Genomic DNA, 20854 nt, shown 5'->3' with positions numbered 1-20854 from the left:
CCTGCAACAGGGGAGCAGTTAAGGAGACCAGCGTCAGCAGGGGCTTTGCTCATTATAAGTGAGATCCACAGGCTCTGCTGAAGATGAAACATGCACTTGCTTCTTTCTTTGCTGTAAAAGCGTGATCTGGTCTGAATATAGACCAGACTTAATGTCTGTATCATTCAGGCCCCGGCAAGCTATGTGGGACTCATTCTATATTAAGGTGTTCTGGCCTGTTCATGTAGAAGCCTTTTCTCATGGGCTCAAAGCAGTGCTCCCCAAATGCATATATAATTGGCGGCTGATATAAAAGACTGTTTTAGCTGTTGTACAGAAATAAAATTAAATAGCATTGAATCATCTGTTGAGGAAACTATAGTGTGTGTGTGTGTGTGTGTGTGTGTGTGTGTATGTGTGAGAATAATAAAAAATTCTGGGTAAGTGCTTATCCTTCCCTTGGTGAAGTTTCATCACTGTAAATATGTCCTTAACATCTGTCTAACTCTTGCTAATCTCCTGCTGAACAAAAGAGAAAAGGTTGCAGGCTCTTGGCCTTTGGCTGATTTTGGAATTTGAAGGGGCTGTATCACTGAAATTTTTTCTTAGGGCACCGGGGTGGTTCAGGTAGGTAAGCGGCCGACTTCAGCTCAGGTCATGATCTCACGGTTCATGGGTTCAAGCCCCATGTCGGGCTCTGTGCTGACAGTTCAGAGCCTGGAGCCTGCTTCAGATTCTGTGTCTCCCCCGCTCTCTCTGCCCCCCCCCCCGGCTTGCACTCTGTCTCTCAAAAATAAACAAACATTAAAAACCACAAAGAATTCTAACCTTCCCGAGCTAGGAACTGAATGTAACCTAAAACTCAGAAGTCACACCTGGAGGAAGAAATGCCACCTTTATTGCAGTTTGTTCTGGGCTATGGGATGTTCTTTCAAATGTGGGCACCTTTGGGCTCTATTTCATCCTGATCAGTTGGGTTTCCTGGTCCGGTCAGAGGCCGACCTTGACAATTGCAGTCCCATCGACACGGCAGACCGTTTGCTGTCCAGCACAGCTCCCTGAGGAAGGAAGCCCGGACGCGGCCGAGTGGACCAGCTCTACCTCCCTCTCCCAGACCCACCGGTCACTTCCCGTCTCAATTAAAGGAATAAGCATAGGGATTTGATTCACATCCTGTAATAGTCATTCTTTAAATGTGTACAGTCTGTTGGTTTTTAGTATTCGCAGAATTGTCCAACTATCACTGCTTCCTAATATTAGACCATTTCCACCCCCTCAGAAGCCCTTGTACCGTGCGGAGTCACGCCCTATTTCCCCCTTCTTCCATCTCCAGCGGCCACTCATCTTTCAGTTCTTGGGGACATGTTTGTTCTGGACATTCTGTATAAATGGGATCTTCTATTTAGTCTTTTTGAGTGGCTTGCTTCCCTTAGCATCATGTTTTCATCCACGTTGTAGCCTGTGTCTGTGCTTTATTGCCCTTCATTGCCAGTAGTATTCCATTGCATGGCGTGACGATGTTTTGTTTGTCTGTTAATCACATGGTGGCCATTGGGGTGGTTTCCACTTCTTGACTGTTACAGATCGTGCTACCACGAAGGTTTGTGTACAAGCTTCTGTGTGGGCACGGGCTTTGTGTACACCTAGGGGTAGGACTGCCGGAGAGCTCAGCAGAGGGAACTTTTTATGCTTAATTTTAGAGAAACTCCCAGAACCTGTTTCCAAAGCAGCTACACCATTTCTCAATTCCACACACTAACAAATGAGGGTTCCAGTATCCCCACATCCTCACCAACGTGTGTTCTTGTCTTTCTTTCCTTATTATTATTTTAGCCATTGCAGTGGCTGTGAAGTGGCACTTCGTGGCTTTGATTACCATCTCCTGGTGACTCGTGATGGGGGGCATCTTTCCCTGTGCTCGTTGGCCGTCTGTACATCCTCTTTGAGAAAAGGCCGTTCAGATCCTTTGCTTGGTTTTTAATCAGCTTGCTCGTCCTTTTAGTGTTAGAGTTGTAAAAGATCTTTATATACATTATGGTTACAGGTCCCTTATGAGCTTTGCAAATATTTTCTCCCATTCTGAGATTATCTCTTCCACTTTCTTGATGGTGTCCTTTGAAACACAAATGTTTTAAATTTTGACGGAAATCAGTTTGTTTTGTCTTTTGCTGTTCGTGCTTTGGATTTTGTGACAAAGAAACCATTCCCTCAGACACCTGGGTGGCTCCGTCTGTTATGCATCCAGCTCTTGATTTTGGCTCAGGTCAAGATCTCGTGATTTGCGAGATTGAGCCCCTCATCGGGCCCTGCTGGAATTCTCAATCTCTCCCTCTCTTTCTGCCCCTCCCCTGCTTGTGCTCTGTCCCTCTCTCTCGAAATAAATAAATAAACAAACCTGAAAACAAAATTAATAAAAGGAAAAGAAACCATTCTATAACCCAACACTAAAAGATTTACTCCATCATTTTCTTCTAAGTGTGTCTGCTTGTGATATCCAGGTAACTGTGTCAAACTCTGAGGACATTTGGATCTCTTTGGTAATTATTGTCCCTTTATTTATTCTTTCAATAAACAGTTACTGGATGTTACATCTACAAAGGACTATTGAAAATCTGAGGATAAGATTATTCACAAAATACTATCCCTGTGCCTAGACTCTGTCTAGCAGGGAACAGAGAAGTGAATGTTGGTAGATTATTGTGGTCCTGTGTGTTTTGAGCCCTGACGTCCGTGTAAGGCACAAAGAAGGAGCATCTGATCCAGTGGAACTGCTTTCTCAGAGCAGTGGTGCTGAAACTTGACCACAGAAGGCTAGAAGCAGTTAGTGAGGCTACATGAAGGCGGTCAAGGAAGAGAGACAGCAAGCACACAAGCCTACAGGAAAACATGACTAATCTCTGAAATTGTACCCACGACTAGGAACTTGCTTAGCTCTGGGGTCATTAAGAGAGAAAACGAGGGAGGTGCATTGTGAAATAGAGAAATACAGCTCACATTCTACTGGTGGGCAGGAAGTAGACCTGCAGATAAATATAGAGATTTCCAGTGCTAAGAGGTGTTAGGAAGATGGGGTGCCTGGGTGGCTCAGTCGGTTAAGTGTCCTACTTCGACTCCGGTCACGATGTCACGGTTTGTGAGTTTGAGCCCCATGTCAAGCTCTTTGCTGACAGCCCAGACCCTGGAGCTTGCTTCGGATTCTGTGTCCCTCTGTCTCCCTGCCCCTCCCCTGTTCATACGTTCTCTCTCTCTCTCTCAAAAATAAAATACTAAAAAAAATTTTTTTAATCTAAAAAAAATGAAAATAGAAGTGCTAGGAAGAACCAGTGTGATGGGGAACCGTAGGGATGGGAGGGGGCGCTTTGGGTGGAGTGGCCATGGAGGGCCTCCCTGAGCAGGTAACACTTTATTCCTGAAGAGGGAGAGGCATTGGTCACACACAGGTCTGGGCAAGAGAATGACTGGAGTGCAGGTTTGAGGAGGGAGTTCAGGGCTTACAGGACAGAAGACCTGTTGGACGGAAGAAGCACAGACACCAGGTGGAAGGGGTGAATAGATTCACGAGCTCTCACCAAAGAGCAGAGAGGCTAATAAATGCTAACGTGTGTTAAGTCCTTACTCCTTATGGGTCACTGTTCTGAGTGCTTCATACATTTTAACTCAGTCTGATAATAACAGCCTAAGAAGCTGAGACTCTAAGACTAAGTGGCTTGCTCAACGTCATATCATTACTTTGTGACAAACCACGATAAGAAGCAGCCAGGCAATTTGGCTCTAGCGACCTGGCTCCTAACCGCTGGGCTAAGCTGCCTCTCAGGGCATGGAGTTGACTGAGTGTGAGGAGATGGGCTGGGAAGGAACCCAGGCAGTGGTGAATGTAGAATGTGTGTCTTTAACCATGGCAGGGAATTCCAAAAAACAGACATGTGTAAGGGGCCCCTATTTAGCATCCCCAGTGTCATTCTGGGAGTTAGGCTACACCATGAATCACAGCCAAATGTCTGTCTTCATGGAGCTTACATTCTTGAGGGGAGACAGGTACTAAACAGTCCACAAATTCTTAGTAACTGGAATTAGGAGGGTTGTAATTAGGCCATCTTGATTCTGAGGGCTCTGTGGATGTGAGGTGGGACCGTCTAGTTGGTGGTTGGATTTATAGATGAAAGCTCAAGGGAAACATCCTGGTTTACACAGAAACTTGAAGCAAAGTGGTCCAGGCAGTGTTTTCATGTGCTTGTCCCCTGGCTATCGGGAGGTGCCGTTGACAGGACCCACACTGTCATGGCGGCACCGAAGGCGGAGCTCAACAGAGCCCCGCGTTCTGCTCCAGGGAGTGATACCAAGCTGCTGGTGAGCTGCGTTGGATTGCAGACTTCGTCAGCAAACTGCCAGGTCCTCCGTGATCCCCGTGATCCCCTGGACTGGGGACCCTCGCGTGTTCTCCGATTAAACATTTTCATAGTCTGCTAATGAGGCACACGACCCCCTTGGGCAAGCAAACAGCTAGTTTTGCCCTAAAGATGAGCTAAATGACTCTCTGGTTTAGACTCCTTTCTGGGGAGATACTTGAAATAGACCAGAGCAAGAACTTGTAAGGGGAAAACCTCATACAGCTGCTCGCAGCGTCCTCCTCTGTGAGCCCGTTCCTCTTTCCACGCTGGTCCAGCCTCCGCTCTGTCACCAGGTTAACGTCCCGAATGACAGCTTTGATCTCCTTCCTGCTCAACACCCAGGTCTTGTCTGGGTCTCTTTCTCTTCGATAGTGAAAGCCATGGATCTTAAGAGATCACACCCTCTGGCCCAGCCTTCCATTAGAACTTTCACTTTTTCTTTTTATCTTCCCTGTTCCTGGCCTGCAGGAGGTGTCCAGCAAACGCCGTCGTGTGGTCAACCCAGATAAGACTGTTGTCCCTTCATAAACCTGCGGTGTCCTTCCCTGCCTCTGTTCCTTTAATGATTCTGTCACACCTGCAGAACACCTCCATCCTCCCATGTGTTCTCATCTGAACATCTGGATTAACTGCCACGCGGTTCATGCAAGCATCCTAGATTCTCCACCATGGAGAAGTAGCCTCTTCCCACTCCTGTAGCTTTTGGGTGTCTCTTTGCAGATCCTTCCCATACAGTTGCACAGGTTGCTCACCATCCAACTCTAAGGGTACCCTTCACTTAGTGTCCGTTCCCATGTCTCCCCAGGAAGTGTGCAGTTCCCGACATCTGCAGTTGTGTGAGATAGCCCAGTGCCCCGCACACCCGCGCTGCAATGTTTATGTAGCTAGTTGCATTCTCTCTTTCTCTGTTTCTGCTAGCCTGATAGCTGCCCAAAGAGACGAGAGGTCAGCTCCTGTCACCTAAAGCCCCGTTATGCCTCACGTGTACTTACTGCGTGACAGCTCTTTGTTGCATGTTTATTCATTCAACTCATTTTGGGGCTTATGGATGGAGGAACGAATTGAAATTACTTGTTGAAAAGTGACGTAAAGCAGTAGAGAAAATAAGTCCCCTAAGTTAACACTGGCAAATGGACTATGGCCCCAGTCCAATCAGGGTGTTATATAACAAAATACCACAGACTGGGGGAGCTCACAGAAAATAGGCATTTATTCCCCTCAGTCCTGGAGGCTGGGAAGTCCAGGGTCACGGCACCAGCGTGGTCTGGTCCTGAGGGAGCCTACTTTCCTGCTTTATGGTTACAAGTTGCTGACTTGTGTGCATCCCATAATGGCAGGAGAGTGGAGGCTCTCTATAGCCTCTTTCCTAGGGGCACTGATCTCTCTACCCTCACCTACTTTGGGAGTAGGGCCTCCCAAAGGCCCCCACATCCTGATACCATCACCTTAGGGGTTAGGGCATAACATAGGAATTTGAGGGGGCAGGAGACAAACGTTCAGACCGTACTAGTGGGTAACATGTATTGAAATCTTACCCACCAGGCACTTTGCTAAACACCTTATCTATACATTATGTTGGGGCACCTGGGTGGCTCAGTCACTTAAGTATCCGACTTCATCTGATGATCTCATCATGATCTCGTGGTTCCTGAGTTTGAGCCCCATGTCAGGCTCTGTGCTGACAGCTCAGAGCCTGGAGCCTGCTTCAGATTCTGTCTCCCTCTCTCTCTCTCCCTGTCTCCTGCTCATTCTCGTACATGCACGTGCTCTCTCTCTCTCTCTCTCTCTCTGCCTCTCCCCCCTTGCTCTCAAAAATAAATAAGCATTAAAAAATTATATATAATATGTTAATTAATCTGCCCAATGTGGTATTGTTTACTTACCATTACCATCCCTGATTTGAAAATGAATAAATTGATGCCTAGAAAGATGAAGTAACTTGCTTATGAGCCTTCAGTTAGTCGTTCATGAAGCCAGGGCTCCAACCCAGACGTTCTGGAGCAGAGCCCCCAGCTCTGAAGCATTGACTCCTGTTACCATTCTTACGGTAAAGTTAATGGTGACCTAGAAGGAGGGATGTTGGCTTTCTTTTCCTGTTGCACAAGTGTTTGTTGAGCACCTTTTATGTGCCAGGCTCTCTGCTGGGCACTGAAGATGGAAGTGAAAATATGGTTTCTGTCCTCGGGGGCCTCACAGTAGAGAGGAGGAGCCACATGTTTGAGTAAGTATCGTAGTGCCGCGCTAGAAATGGTAGTCATGTTCTTAGTCATAGTCATAGGAGAGGCCAGGTTAGCAGGAAAAGGGACGAGGATGGGCTTAAAGGAGGTGTCCTGGAGGAGATGACTTGGCAAAGGGAAGTTTGAAGGATGACCAGGAATTCATGGGACCTCTAAGTAGGGGGCGAGTATTCCCTGGAGAGTGAGCAGCACATGGAGATGCAGACGTGTGGACATCGTGATCGTGTAGATTGGTCTGTTTGGTATTGCCACTCCGTGTCTAAAATTATGCAGTTCCTCTCTCGTGGATACAAATGCCAGCTGACAGTCACACAGGCTTGCCCTTATCCATTGTGGACGCATAAGTCTCCATTGTGGCTCCTGTGGGAGACAAGGGTGGCTGTGCCAACACCGAGGGTTAAATGCACCTTTCTGTCTTCCCAGCGACTCTGAGTAGCTGCTTCTCACTTAGCCTTCAGGTAAATCACTGGCTGATAAACATGTCCCCGCCACTGCCACCGATCTTCCCTGGGGTCACCTGGTAGCTTCCTGTGGGGAAGCTTCTCATAGCGCTTCCAGGGAATGTTATAGGGCATGTATGCCCCCTTCCTCTTGAGTATAGATCGTGGGGGGAGTTTCCATTTTTCAGGCAATGGGTCCCCATGGAGAAATTCTGCAGTACTGATTGTGTCTTGTATTCATTTATTCAGTTTATCACCCTTGAGGACCTGTTATGTATATGGTGGGTTGGCCTTGGATAATAAGTGCCTTTGGGTCCAGACTCATCCATTCTGCTCCACCTGCCTTTACCACCCTCATCTTAAACTTAGTGCCTCCAATCCTAAACCCATCATCTTCCTCCAATGTGCCTTTCCTCTCTTACCCCCTGTCCTGGAGTTACCACCACCAACCCAGGAACCTCAGTGTTTCCTTCCGCTTCTTTCTCTCCATTTCCCCCCATAGCTAAGTCTCTTTTCCTAAAATCCCTCTAGATTCAGCTCCCTTATTGCTCTTCCCCAGACTCAGTCCTAATCAGATCCTCGCTTCACATTCACCTAGTCCTGTCTTCTAAGTGATGTGTCCACCTTGGTTTCCCTTATCTGTCCACTGTCACCCATCCATCTATTCAGTTCATTATTGAACTTTTCCTACATTCCATGCACAGAGCTAGATCACAAGGTGATCCGTTTGAATGTGACTGGCACAACCCTTGACCTCCCTAAGCTCAGAGTCATGTGGGGATCGAGACAGGTAAACAGGAGATCAAAACCTAAGGGTGGGTACATGGTACTGAGATGGCTATTTGTTAGAAAGGCCCTTGACCCAGTCATGGGTTGTCAGGGAAGGACTCTAGGAGAAAATGGAGGTAGACCTCACAACTGAAGGCTGGATAAGAGATAGATGCTGACCGGGCAGTGTGAAGGGTAGGAGAGGAGAGGGCCAGACCATGAGATTTGCAAGAGCAGCGATGGTGTGTCTTACCTTGTCCCCAGCATCCTGCTCATCTCCTGGTAAGTAGTAGGTGCTCAATAAGTATTTATCAAATGAACAAATGCAAGAAGGTTTCTGACAGAGCAAGCCAAATATGCAAAGGCCCAGGTGAAGACAGAGCACGGCAGCATGGGAAACTGAGAGAAGGTCTAGAGCAGGGCTGGGGAGAGGCTGCCCAAAGGGCCGGGAGCTAAGAGATCAGTCATGTTGCCCCTGCACCTCACTGATGAGGTCTTAGTCTTTAATTGCGCATTCACGGCACTGCTTCCTGCACTCTGTCCTCCTCTGCTCTGACCCTGAAGTCCCAGCTAACCACTCGTCCCCACATACTCCAGGTACGCCCTGGGCTCTGGCCGTAGTCTCCTGTTACTCTCCTCGGATTGTGTCCTCCTGTCCCTTTGCTTCCTGTCAAACTCCTTTGTCTTTTGAGGTACCGCTCCCCCAACTCTTCCTCGTCCCCCTGAGCCAGTCAGAATTAGCCTTTTTCTTTACTCCCATAGAACATTGTGTCCTGTTGTGGTTGTTACCAACATTATGGTCTACGTCTTGTTTGTATTTAATCGTGGGATCCCCTGTCCCTCTAAAGACTGTGAGCTCCTTGAAGTCAGGGGAACCAGGTCATTCTCCTCTTTCGATTTTTCAAAGCTGCTCACTGTGTGATGTTACAATCTATGCTGCTGTTTTTACTAGCTCAGTAGTATTTATGAGAGTAGTCCTCCTGGACTGAACTATGGCTTTGTGCCTGGTGCTTTCTCAAGAGGACATATCTGCTATTTATTGTCCTATCTGTGTTTATTATTGATATGCATCATGGATTATACTTATCGACACAGTAGCCCGATAAGGAGCTTTTTCTCAACGTTTTACAGAATGAAGAAGCAGCAGTGCAGAAATAGAAGTGACACGCTCAAAATCCCCACTAACATATACCACAACTGGGACTTGAGCCCATTTCCACTTGACTCCAGAAGCTTTTCCCACATGTGATGCTGGTTTGTATTTGGGTGTCGCCTCAGTAATGGCTGGTTGATGGAGGTGGAACGAAGAAAAGCTGTAGGAATATTAAGTGAGAGTAAGCTGATAGTGATGCGAGCCCCCGCTGATGCCATCTTGGATGCCTGGGTTTCTTTTGGAGAGGAGCAAGCAGAAAACAGAACTCAGAATCTTCCCAGTTGCATTCAGCCAGTCCAAAGACCATTTTCTGTCCATGTGCTTCTGAAACCAATGCCCATACCATCTGACCAAATTGGCCAAATTGTTACATATGCCTAAGAGTTCTGGAAACACAAACACGCCAGTCACAGGTATGGTGGTTGGCTTGAATGGAGTGTTACCAATGATTTTACCTGAAATCCTGAGGTTGGGTGAAATGCCTTTTCTGCTTTTCAGCTCTGACCCGCAAGCGTTGGGTTGGTAATGTGCCTGACTGACTTTCACAGCTGCTGTGCCCAACTGGCCACATGTTGCAAATTGGTAAGAGTGTGATTCTGTGGCCAGAACTCTCCCTGCTGACCTGTCTTCCCTCTCCCTACAGACGGAACCCTCTGCACTTCCACCTCATCGCTGACTCCATCGCAGAGCAGATCCTAGCGACGCTCTTCCAGACATGGATGGTGCCGGCTGTACGTGTAGACTTCTACAATGCCGATGAGCTCAAGGTACAAGCAGGAGGGGAGGGGTGCCCCCTCTCACCTCCTAATGCTGGAGGCTTTTCCTGGTTGTGGTTCAGCAGACTGGCAGTGGATGAAATCTCAGCTTTCAGCTGGAAACGTCCGGGGTATAATTAAGGTCGTTTGCCACCCGGATCTGATTGACTACAGAAATCACTAGAGCTACCACTTCCTCAGCACAGAATCCATGTTGGTCTGTGCAGTTCTGGCCACCAGGGCTTTCTGTGGAGGTGGAGGCCATTGGCCTGGTATGCATCTGAAAGAGGTGCACGGTGGCCATTCTAGAGATTTCTGCCACCCAGTGAAGTCAGTGCTGAACTCCGAGGCAGATGGGCCTGGGTTGTAATTCGTATGTTGTCATTTACTGGTCTTAAGATACAAAGCAAATAACTTAGACCTTTGCTTCATCTGTTTCTCATCAGTGAAAAGGTGATTATAATATCAACCGCAATTGGATAATGAATAGGCAAAAATGAGAGAATATGTGTGAATGTGCTTTAAAAGATTATGCTGAATAAATATCACAGACTGTGTAGGACCCGAGGGTTTCACCAAACAAGACTCATTTGGTCCAGTCATTTCCTTGCTGAAAACCCATCTGTTGTCCCACGTTGTTGCCTTAGGATTGAGATTCACGATCTCATTAAGAAGTCCTGCTTCTGGCTCTTGACTCTTCTTCCGGTCCAGGTCATTCCTGGAACTCCATCCTGTTACTCCGCTCTGAGAAACCGCCTCTGGTCTTTGCTGCCTCTCCTGTGTTTGAGCCTTTGCTTATGGTGTTCCTTCTACCTGGCATGCCCTTCCACCAGCCTTTTCACAACTCCTCCGAGAACCTTCCCTGACCTCTCCCGAAAAGAGGAAGGCATTCTCTATTCACGTGTCTGTCTACCCCTTTAGTTTAGAACCTTCTTAATGGGGGAGGGGTCAGGGAGAATGTCTTACTCTTTTCTAATTTCTGGTGCACAGTTGGTACCCTGTAATGCTTGTGGATTTAACAAATTGCTGTTGTTAGAGGAACATGTACCTTTGCAGAAATATGTTGATGTTCTCTCTCCAGTCACCTTGGGAAGGGCTAAACACCTAGGCATGAGGCTGATTCTAGCAAATTGCTTGTTCCAAACCTCATAAAGCCATTATCTTTTCATTTCAGAGCCATAACATTTTAAATAGATCACAGAGATGCCGGCCGGAGTTTCTGATTTTCCCATATTTCAGGCTCTGAGGTTGATCGAGATGTTCAGAATTTAGCATTTGGGGATTGTCGTGGTAATTTGTGTGCCATTCCAATCTATTCTGAGCTAAAATTGATTAACACTCTTAAAAGGGAAAAACAAAATTTAGCAAATTGCTTCACTAATTAAGGTGAAAGCAAGCCTCTCTGTCTCCCAGGGTCTAAGCCGCCAACACAGTAGGGAAAAGCAACGGGAGGAGAGGCATAGCGCCTGGCACACATCATTCTCCTTTTCTGGGCTGTCCTGTGCCAGGTCCCTTGTAAGCCTGTACACCCTACTTTTTAAGAAAACACAAAAGCGGATGAACAAAACCCCAGGTTCATATCCTCGCTCGCCATTCAGGGACCATCTGGGTTGGGTTTCGAGCCCTGGCTCAGTCAGTGCTGGCCACCAAGGCAGGGGCTGAACAAGATAATGCCGGAAATGCAACAGGCTCTTGAAAATGCCCCACTCACTCCCCTTTGCAGCCAAGGCAACATAGGATTAAAATACTCTGGATTGTACGGCCTATTAGGAAATCCATGGACCACCGGGAGACTGAAGGAGTAAGGCACCAAGGGCTGTACTCTCCTGGGAATCCCAGGGCTTCCCTGAGGTCTTGAATGAGATGGGGAAGGGAAGGTTGGTGCTGACTCTCCCATGGCCACTTTAATCCAGGCGGACCTGCTGTTTATTACTTTACATACTGGATTTTTATCCATTTGAATTGGCAATTCCATGGCTTAAAACCTAAAAATTTTTTAAAAAGTCTAATCTGTTGCGTTCTAAAGGATGTTGTGTCCCATGTTCTGTTCTCTAGTGTGACCTTTGCTCCCAGCTACCCCGCACAAGGCCCTGGACACCTACATTTTATCTCCCTACCAGTTAAGCACCTGTCTCCTGCCATCTTGTATCCCATGAGACTCTTGTCCAAATCCTGTAAGGGCAATGGGTGTGAAAGCATTTTGTAAACATAATTTGGCCATAATGGATGTAGTGATGATTTATGCATAGTCTGGCTCTGCAAACCCTAAACCATGATCTGCCTACTCCCCGCAGCCTGAGCGTCTCTGGGCTGTACCACCATCATCTGTCTACTTAGCTGTTCCCCAGAATGAAGAGTTCATCTTGGACAGCCCTTCTTCCTCACCGTGTGTCTGTCCGTTCCACATCCTAGCTGGTCTCCCGTCTCCCCTGCTCCCATCCCACTCTGAGCCCTTGTAACCTTCCCCCAACACAACAACAGTCTTTGTCCACACTAGTCTTTTCCCCTCTGCTCTGCTCACTCCGCCTCTCCCAAATGCTTTCTCCATCAGTGGCGTGAGTTGGATTACCCAACAGCATGTCCCACCATGCCATCCCCTTTCCTGTGCATAAAACCTTCCATGGTTTCCCTGTGCTCCTAAGATCAAGACCACAGTCCTGAGTGACACCTCCTTGGGCTTTCTGGCTCCTGCCTCCCTCCAGGTTCATCTTACTGTTAGCGCCATTGCTCACACACTAGATTGTCATGTCTGCTTTGCTCATTCCCTCCCATCGGGGGCCACTGCATAGGTGATTTTTTTGTGTGTTAACCTCTCTTCCCCAGCCTGCCTCCTCCTCCCCATTGCTGGTTAATTCCATGTTCTTCTGCTTAAGCTACATTTACCCTGAGAAATCTTCCCTGCCTTCATAATCTCAAGAGGGGTTCCTTTGTTATAGGTACTCATAGGATCACCTACATATCTTCAGTAAACTCATCTCATCGCAGAACGCTCTTTCATCCCTTTGTGTAATAAGCTGGTAAATGTCCTTCTCTCCCCCAGATAGTTGGCTCCAAAGGGCTGAGATCACGTCTGCTTCTCAGCACCCTCCTATCTTGAATGCCTAGTGTGATGCCTGGTCTATGAAAATATTTGCAAAATGATGATATACAATAAACTCAGAGCTGGTTCCCAAGAGTAATAAAACCATTAGGAAGGGGTTTCTTTGTCACTGTCAGGGCTCACCACATTCGTGAGGCCCGTTGTGCCTCGGGGCATGAGCGGGCAGCCAGATATTTGTCTAGCAGTGACCCTGCAGTGGCATAAATAAGGCAGCTCCATCTGTACTACCCCGTGTAAAGTCCCCAGAGCGGCCCTGGGGACAGGTGAGTGTCTTTCCATGAATGCATTAAAACACCATCCATTAGCTGATGTTAGCAAAGGAGGAAGAACAGGGAGGGCAGGGACGCGTGCTGTGTTCTGCAGTGGCGTTCGGGAAGCGTGTCAGATGGTACCCTCAGCAGACACACATGACGGCCTCCCCCGATCTGGTGCCGAGAAATCACTGTGTGCAGCTGTTGGAAATAGCATTTCTCGGAAATACTCCTGCGGGCCCCTTATTATGTCTGTTAGTGCTGGAGAATGGACTAAGAGGGAAGAGGAGATTTATGAGGGATTGGAGCATGACTAAAAATGAACTGTGGGAAATTCGCAGTGGACTGGTATGCTTCTGTCAGTAATGACCAATTAGTGTAGATTTGCAAATAGTGATCGCTCAGCTTGCTTGTCTTTGTGGCCTGTGAAATGCTCATTGGTCTTCCTGTTGTTTACAGGGCCTATTCATTTCCAGCCTCCAAGTCCCCATGTCAACAGGCAACTGGGACTGAGTGTGTCTTTGTGCCCTCATCTCCACTTACAACATGCAGCTCCTTGCAACGGAGGAAAGAGGAGCTGGAGGTGGGCGGGGGTGAGGGGCTTCTTTCTGTGTAGAGCTTTGTAAATGGCATGCTGTCGCTCACTCCTCACGACACCCCTGCGGGGTGGACTGAGAAGTTTCATTACCTCCATCTCACAGATAATTTATAAATTGAAGCACGGAGTTGAGGAGTATTTGCCTAAGACTAGGCATCTAATAAATGCCAAGGCTGCTGTTTTAACTTTTCCCTTTCCAAATGAAACAAGATGAGATACGGGATTGTAGAATTCAGTAGACACGGATGTGGAGCGGATCCGAAGAGGAGGAGAGAGGCATGGGCTGCGGCCACTGTGGAATGAAATTGCATTGAGTTGCACTTAAATGCAGAATTCCTGTTTTCATTGCTTCTGGACCCCATAGGCTGCAGTGTGACCGGTGTTATTGATGGGACACTTTGTTCCTTGTGTTTTGTGTGGTTCTTTCATAGAATGCTCGGAACTCTGTGGAGCAGGGGCTATTATTACCCCCACTATGCAGATTGGGAACCTGAGGCTTAGGGAGTTTAACCCCAAGTCACATATGTGTCTCATACATGGCAGAGCCATGATTCAGACCCAGAACTACCCGACTCCACAACCCATGCTCTCCGATGTTGAATTTCCTTCTCAGTGGCTGACTTTTAAGTTGAGACCCTATAATTGTGTCTAGACAGGGGTCCTCTAAGCTGTCAGTGGTTTTATTTTTGTTTTTGTTTTTTTCTGGTGGTTCCTGAAGAACAGATGTTAAGCATGACCCCTCCATTAAAGGCCTACCAGGTGGCTCAGTCAGTTGCGCGTCTGTTGGGCTCATGTCATGATCTCACCATTCGTGGGTTCGAGCCCCGCATCGCACTCTGTGCTGACAGCTCAGAGCCTGGAGCCTGCTTCAGATTCTGTGTCCCCCCTCTCTGCCCTTCCCCACTCACTCTCTGTCCCTCTTTCAAAAGTATGTTTAATGTTTAATTAAACATTAAAAAATTTTTAATAAAGGCCTACTGGGGACGGAGCTGAGGATAAAAAGACACCCCACCAGCAATGCTGCTGAGGTACAGGGGAGTCCCACCACTTCCACCCATGGATTGTTTTCTCAACAAAGTAGTCACTACTCTGGACGGTTTGCCTTAAATCAGCAATACATGTCTGGTCAGTTTTCAGACAAGACCCTGCCTGTGCACCAGCTTTGATCTTGCCCCACTTGGCCCAGAAAGTCACGCCCATGCCATCAACTGGGGTGAAGATGATCCTGAGCTCTCAGTTTGAAGCTTCTGGGGCAGGGCCTGTTTCGTGATTCACCTGCTCAGCCAAGGGTCCTAATTTACCTCCTTTTCCCTTAGGCCTGATGCCTGTTCTTTACCAACATTAGAAAGATTATGAAGTAGGATTCAGGACGATGGTTACAGAAAATATTGATGGCTGACTCTAAAAATTGGCTTCCTACTTATACTCAGTTACCTTTGTACTGGTCTTTGTGGAGTATTGCAGAGGCTCTCTTTAGATGACTGTGCTCTGCTGTCCCGTGGGAGACAAACTTCCACTGTTCCCACTAGGGGGCAGATAAACTGCTGTCTACCCAACCCTACCTGTTTCCTAGGAAGATGTGCTTCCTGGATGATGTACATTTTCACTTAGGAGGGACTAATGCGAACCAGAAATCATAGGGTTTCAGGGTTAGAAGGAAGCCCAATAAAAATAGCTATTTTTGGTTAGATGAGGCCCAGGGTTGGGGGGGGGGGGGCGTTAAGAATTGTCCAGGATCTCACATGTGATTTTTTTCTGACACAGTCCTCTTCCCCAAATTGAGTCTGGGTGTTTGGACTGTGGGACCTGGGATGTAGTTCAAAGAGACTGTACTTGGCAATGGTTGAACTTCATGTGCAGTCATCAAACACCCCCATGGGGCTGAAGCAGGTTCCAGTTAGACTTTGCCTGCAGAGGAAGGAAAGACATACTTGGACATGCCTCACGGAGGATATGATCTGCTCTAAGATGCCCTGCAGCAGAGTCAGGAATGGAGTGAAGTATGTGACCTTTGGAATTGTCTTGGGTGGCTTCTCATACTATGGTAATACCAAGAGCAACACACATTGCTTACGTGTCTTTTAAAATTGTTACCTCTAGCTCCCCCTTATTGGTGAAGATTAAATGAGGTCTCATAATGGAAAGCAGAGTGCTCAGCACATAGTAGGCACTCAGAAATTCTGTTTTTCCCTTCCCCTTTCATATATTTGAAAATGGCAGTGATTAACCTCTTAAATCTTCACTTCTGTTCCTTCTCTCTTTTTGAGTCTCATGTTATATAGGAGGGCTGACAGAGGTTAAATCTTACATCCACATTTGGAAAAGTTACTAGTTTCCCATTCTCTTCATTGTCTTGCTTGGGCCACGGATTATCCACATGGTTTGTGAATATGAGGGCTGGTTCTGTAAGGCCAGCAATGGGCCTCTGACCTTTGTGATAGGCTCTTCTCTTTTGGGTAGCAAGGGTGAGATCATAGAACGGACATGAATGATTTCATGCATCTGAAAATGTACTTAGAATGCTGGCCTTTGGCTTTTACATATTACACATGGAAAATTGTAAGCAACCAAAAGAAACCATAATTTGCATTAGAAAAGGATCTTTCTGTGTGAGTTGTACGATTCACTTTATACACAGGCAAATATTTCTTTATATAATGGAGTGTCCTAATGAATGGGCCCTGTCCCCTTTTGAGAATCATAGAATCTTAATTAGGAAGGAACTTGGCATTCATCTAGCATAACCTTCCACTTTCTTCTGTAATATTCCATATAAATGGTCATTAATCTTCTGCTTTTGAATACTTCCAGAGATAAGAGACCATTACCTCCCAAAGGACCTTGTTCCATATTTAGAAACTCTATTAGAAATATTCGCCTTGTGCTGTACTGAAATCTTTTATCTTTTTGATTCCCCCATTGGTCCTGAGCATTAATAAAGACCAAAGGCAAGTGTGTGTATCATTGTCTGTCCATTCATACGCCTCCCCCACCAGACTGTGAGAGCCAGGAGGGCAAGGCCTATAACTTTTATCTCTGTGCCCAGCTCTTTGGACAAAACCTGGTCAAAAGCAGCGCCAGGAAACACATGGATTCCGTGCTTTGGGCTGCAGAGGAGTCAGTCAGCTGTTTGGATACAGGCAGATCTGCTGAGTCCTCTCCTCTTCTCCATTCTTTCCATTGTGTCCCAAACGGCAGTGTTTGGAATCTCGCCGCCACTTCAGTGTACCTTGTGACATTGTTGTGTAATACATGGTTTCCAAGTTGTTCCCTTCCTTGAATGCGCTCACTTTATCTCTGCCTCCTCTACCATTCTCTGTGGTCCTTCAGCATACAACAGTTGTGTCAGATCTACGTAGGTGACTTGCCCCATCAAGAGCAATAATTGGCCTGGGCTCAGATATTTAACACATTTAAAGCAATTAAGTGTTCCTTTACCCGCCTTTCCCCCATCATGAGTGGTGATCCCTTCCCGTTTTCATTGCTGTCATCTTCTCCTTCGTAATTCATTCCCCTTGATAAAGAAGGAAATGCTTTCATGTACCTTATTTCACTGTTTCCTCAAGAATCCCATGCTGTGGAAACAGCACATATTTTCTTGTGTTAATAAGGACTTTACCAAAGGAATATCGGAGGTAGAACTGATGCCAGAATCGACTTCTCTGGCCTTGAATACAGGGCCCCTCCCTAGTACTGAAAAACTGTGCCTACCCACAGCTCGAGTTAAAAACCAACATCAGTGATTCTGCAGTGTGGTGATAGCAATGGATTTGGGAATATAAGCTGGACCCAAACCAAAACAAAACAAAATAAAACCAGAGCTATTTGGTGAGTGACAGGGATGGGCAGAGTGAACTGGGAAATTAGGAGACTAAGGCATTTTCCCAGTGAAACAGTAGTCTTTTTTCAAATGTTTTGAAAGGATAAAAGGCTGGATTTGTGGAGTGAAATGTTAGCGCGTCAGTGTTTTAGATGAGGTGTACTTTTTGATAAGTTACTCTGGGACAGCGTGATAAAAAGTTAATGTAAATCAGGAGCTCCTGGCACTTCAAGGCAAGGATTATGATGGGTGGTCCATCTGTAGGATGTTGAAATTCAAGTTCTCAAGAAGGGAGAAGAATTCTATGCATGCATATCCAAAGGAGCCCCTGCAATCCAGGTAAAATCAGCAACAAGTTGTCCACATCAGGGGACACCCTAGAAACATATTATGAGTCAAGGATTACAAAAAAATCCTTCCTTTAAGAATAGCAATAACTCTCATTAGTAAGAATTGATTATGTGCCAACATAATAGCTTTACTTGCATAATATTATTTTATCCCACAGTTAGCCTTGAGGTTAGTGTAATTATTTTCACCCATTTCCAGGTGAGGAAATGGAATCTTCTGAAAATGACTTGTTGGAATTACTCAGCATTGTGAACCAGAATATGACTCAAAGTGGTCTGGCTCCTGAGCAGTGCTGGCTGATAGAAATATAATGACAAATCATAGGTATAATTTCAAGTTTTCTGCTGGTCGCATTTCCAAGGGCAAAATGAAAACAAGTGAAAGGAATTTTAACCGTAACATTTTACTTCATCCTATATATCCAAAATATTATCATTTCAACATGATCAGTATTTTAAAAATTACTAATGAGATATTTCATATACTTTCTCCCATATGATCTTCAATAGTCAATGTGTCTTTCACACATGCCAACCAGGGCAGACTGCATTTCAAGGGCACAGGACCACATACAGTTGGTGGCTGTGGGGGAGCAGTGGAGCCTGATTTCAGAAGCTCCACCCTAACACAAGGGCAAGGAATGGAGACATCTCTGAAGAATAAAAATTCTCCCTAAGTCTTTCTGCTGTAATAATAAATGTTCTTAACAAAATATCTGCCACACTGTTTGAGCAAGAAAGAGACCTCAAAATACCAGCCACATTTGCTCATGTATAAAGACAATGGAAAAATGATATTCTATGCAAGAGCTCACAAAATATGCACCAGTGTATCCTTCTCGAGACAGTGTCACCAGTAATTTGCCAGCCAACCAAAACAGTCCTCAAAATGAATATTCAGGAATGAAGAGGTCTTGTTCTAAAGGGGCAGGCAGAAGTTACACACAGAATGATCTGTAAATAACTGTTTTAAGTCAGTTGCAAAGATGACTGCAAATGCCTGAAGTTGTTCTTTAAAACACACACGCAAATAACCAATTAGTTTGGTGGTGGTTCCCTCTTGGACCTGATTTTGCCCACCCTGTACCTCCCACCTCTGCCAACCATCTATCCCTTCTCTGGATCTGTGAGCTTGGGTTGTGTTTGTTTGTTTGTTTGTTTTGGGTTTCTTTTTTCTTTTTTTATTCCTTAAATAGTTTATTGTCAAGTTGGTTTATATATAACACCCACTGCACATCCCAACAAGTGCCCTCTCCCATCCCCATCACCCCCCATCTCCTCCCCCAACCCCCGTCAGCCCTCAGTTTGTTCTCAGTATTTAAGAGTCTCTCATGGTTTGCCTCCCTCCCTCTCCCCAACTATTTTTCCCCTTCTTTTCTTGTTTCAAGATTCTCATGTAAGTGAGATTATATCTAATTGTTTTTCTCTGTCTTACTTATTTCACTTATCATAATACCCTCAGGGGCCATCCGTGTTGCCACGGATGGTATTTTTTATGGCCAAATAATATTCTTTGTCTACTCATCCATCAGTGGACACTTAGTTGCATCCATCCCTTGGCTATTGTAAGTGATGGTGCACTGAATACTGGAGTCCAATCAGTCATTTTAAAACGGGTTGGGCAGTGTTGGATTTAAAAGCTGCTAAGTGTCTTGTGTTTTGTGTAACTCAGGTGGAATTTTGTAACCCTTCTCTCTGATCATTGGGGGAAGAAAAGGTAAGATGTTTCTGCAAAAATCAAAGGTGACCACTGGTAAAGTCATAAATAGAATTAAGACTGAGTTGTTGGAGGTGAATATTGCAAGTGAAGCAAAGTCTATATAAGGTAGGTAGGGAGCATTATATATCCATATCTTGGAAAAAAAATTAACCTTGACCCTCTTCATATCATATACAAAAATTAACTTGACATGAATCTTACAGCTGAATGTAAGAACTAAAAACAATCGAACTGGTAGAAGAAAACAGGAGAAAATCTTAGACCTTAGATTAGGCAAAGGTTTCTTAAATGGAATATGAAAAAAAGCACAAACTAGAAGAGGAAAAAAATATTAATAAATTGCACTTCATCTAAACTGGTAGTTGTCTTTTGTTCCGAGACATTAATAAGAAGACGACAAGCCACAGACTCAGAAAATTTGCAAAGCATGCGTCTGAGGAAAGATGTGTATCTGGCAGAAGTAGAAACTCGTACAACAGTAACAAGAAGACAGATGACCCAATTTAAAAATGGGCAGCATATTTTAAGGGACATCACTGAGAAGACAGGGATAGCCAGTAAATCCCTAAAAAGTGCTCAGCATCCTCAGTCACCGGGGAAATGCAAGTTAAGGTCATCCCAGGATACTACATCACACCCCCTACGGTGGCTAAAATGAAAAAGACTGACCGTACATAGTGTCAGTTGTACTTAGTTGACATCCGATGTGGAACATCCACTTTGTAAAACTGTTTGTCAGTTTTGTAAGAAGTGACGCATACATTACAGCCCACCAGTACCGCTCCTGGGTATTGATGCAAGAGAAATGGAAACATGCGCACACCAAAATTTGTCTGTGAATATTCATGGCAGCTTTATTCATAGAACACAGATGTCCATTGGCCAGAGAAAACAGTTGTGATATATCCATTTAATGGAACGTTACTCAGCATTGAATATGGTATTTACGGCAGTAGGAGGAAATCTCAGAAGTAGTATACTGAGTGCAGAGAGCCAGACGCAAAAGACTACGTTATACGACTGCATTTATAGAGAGTCCATGAAAGCAGACGCAAGTTACTAGGAGCCAAAGAGTAGGGTGGTGGGGACCCCCTGAAAGGGGGAATGTGGGGATGCAGGGGGAAGGTGATAGAATTGTTGTGTGAATGGTTGTGTGGTGGTTGGTTGCAGACTGTATACGTTTGTTGAAGTGTTCATTTAAAAGAGGTGATTATAACATATGTAAATTTTTTCTCCACTGAAAAAACATGCCCAAAATACTATTCCAGAAGCAAAACCAACGTTATTTATTTTAA

The 20854-nt window shown here is 45.7% G+C and overlaps 1 protein-coding gene across 2 annotated transcripts in view; it reads left to right on the top strand.

Moving 5' to 3' along the window:
* The window catches only part of LARGE1 (LARGE xylosyl- and glucuronyltransferase 1), a 539966-nt gene that overhangs the window by 268446 nt on the left and 250666 nt on the right, over positions 1-20854 (top strand). For both annotated transcript variants that reach the window (XM_077762029.1, XM_077762030.1), the window contains one exon: positions 9609-9732. In XM_077762029.1, the coding sequence (XP_077618155.1) occupies positions 9609-9732 (124 nt within the window). The remainder of the gene's footprint in view (positions 1-9608; positions 9733-20854) is intronic.

Source organism: Crocuta crocuta, unplaced genomic scaffold (assembly GCF_008692635.1).
Source record: "Crocuta crocuta isolate KB4526 unplaced genomic scaffold, BGI_CrCroc_1.0 scaffold193, whole genome shotgun sequence".
Lineage (NCBI taxonomy): Eukaryota > Metazoa > Chordata > Mammalia > Carnivora > Hyaenidae > Crocuta > Crocuta crocuta.
Note: the sequence above shows the minus strand (reverse complement) of the source record. Positions and strands in the feature narration are given on the sequence as shown.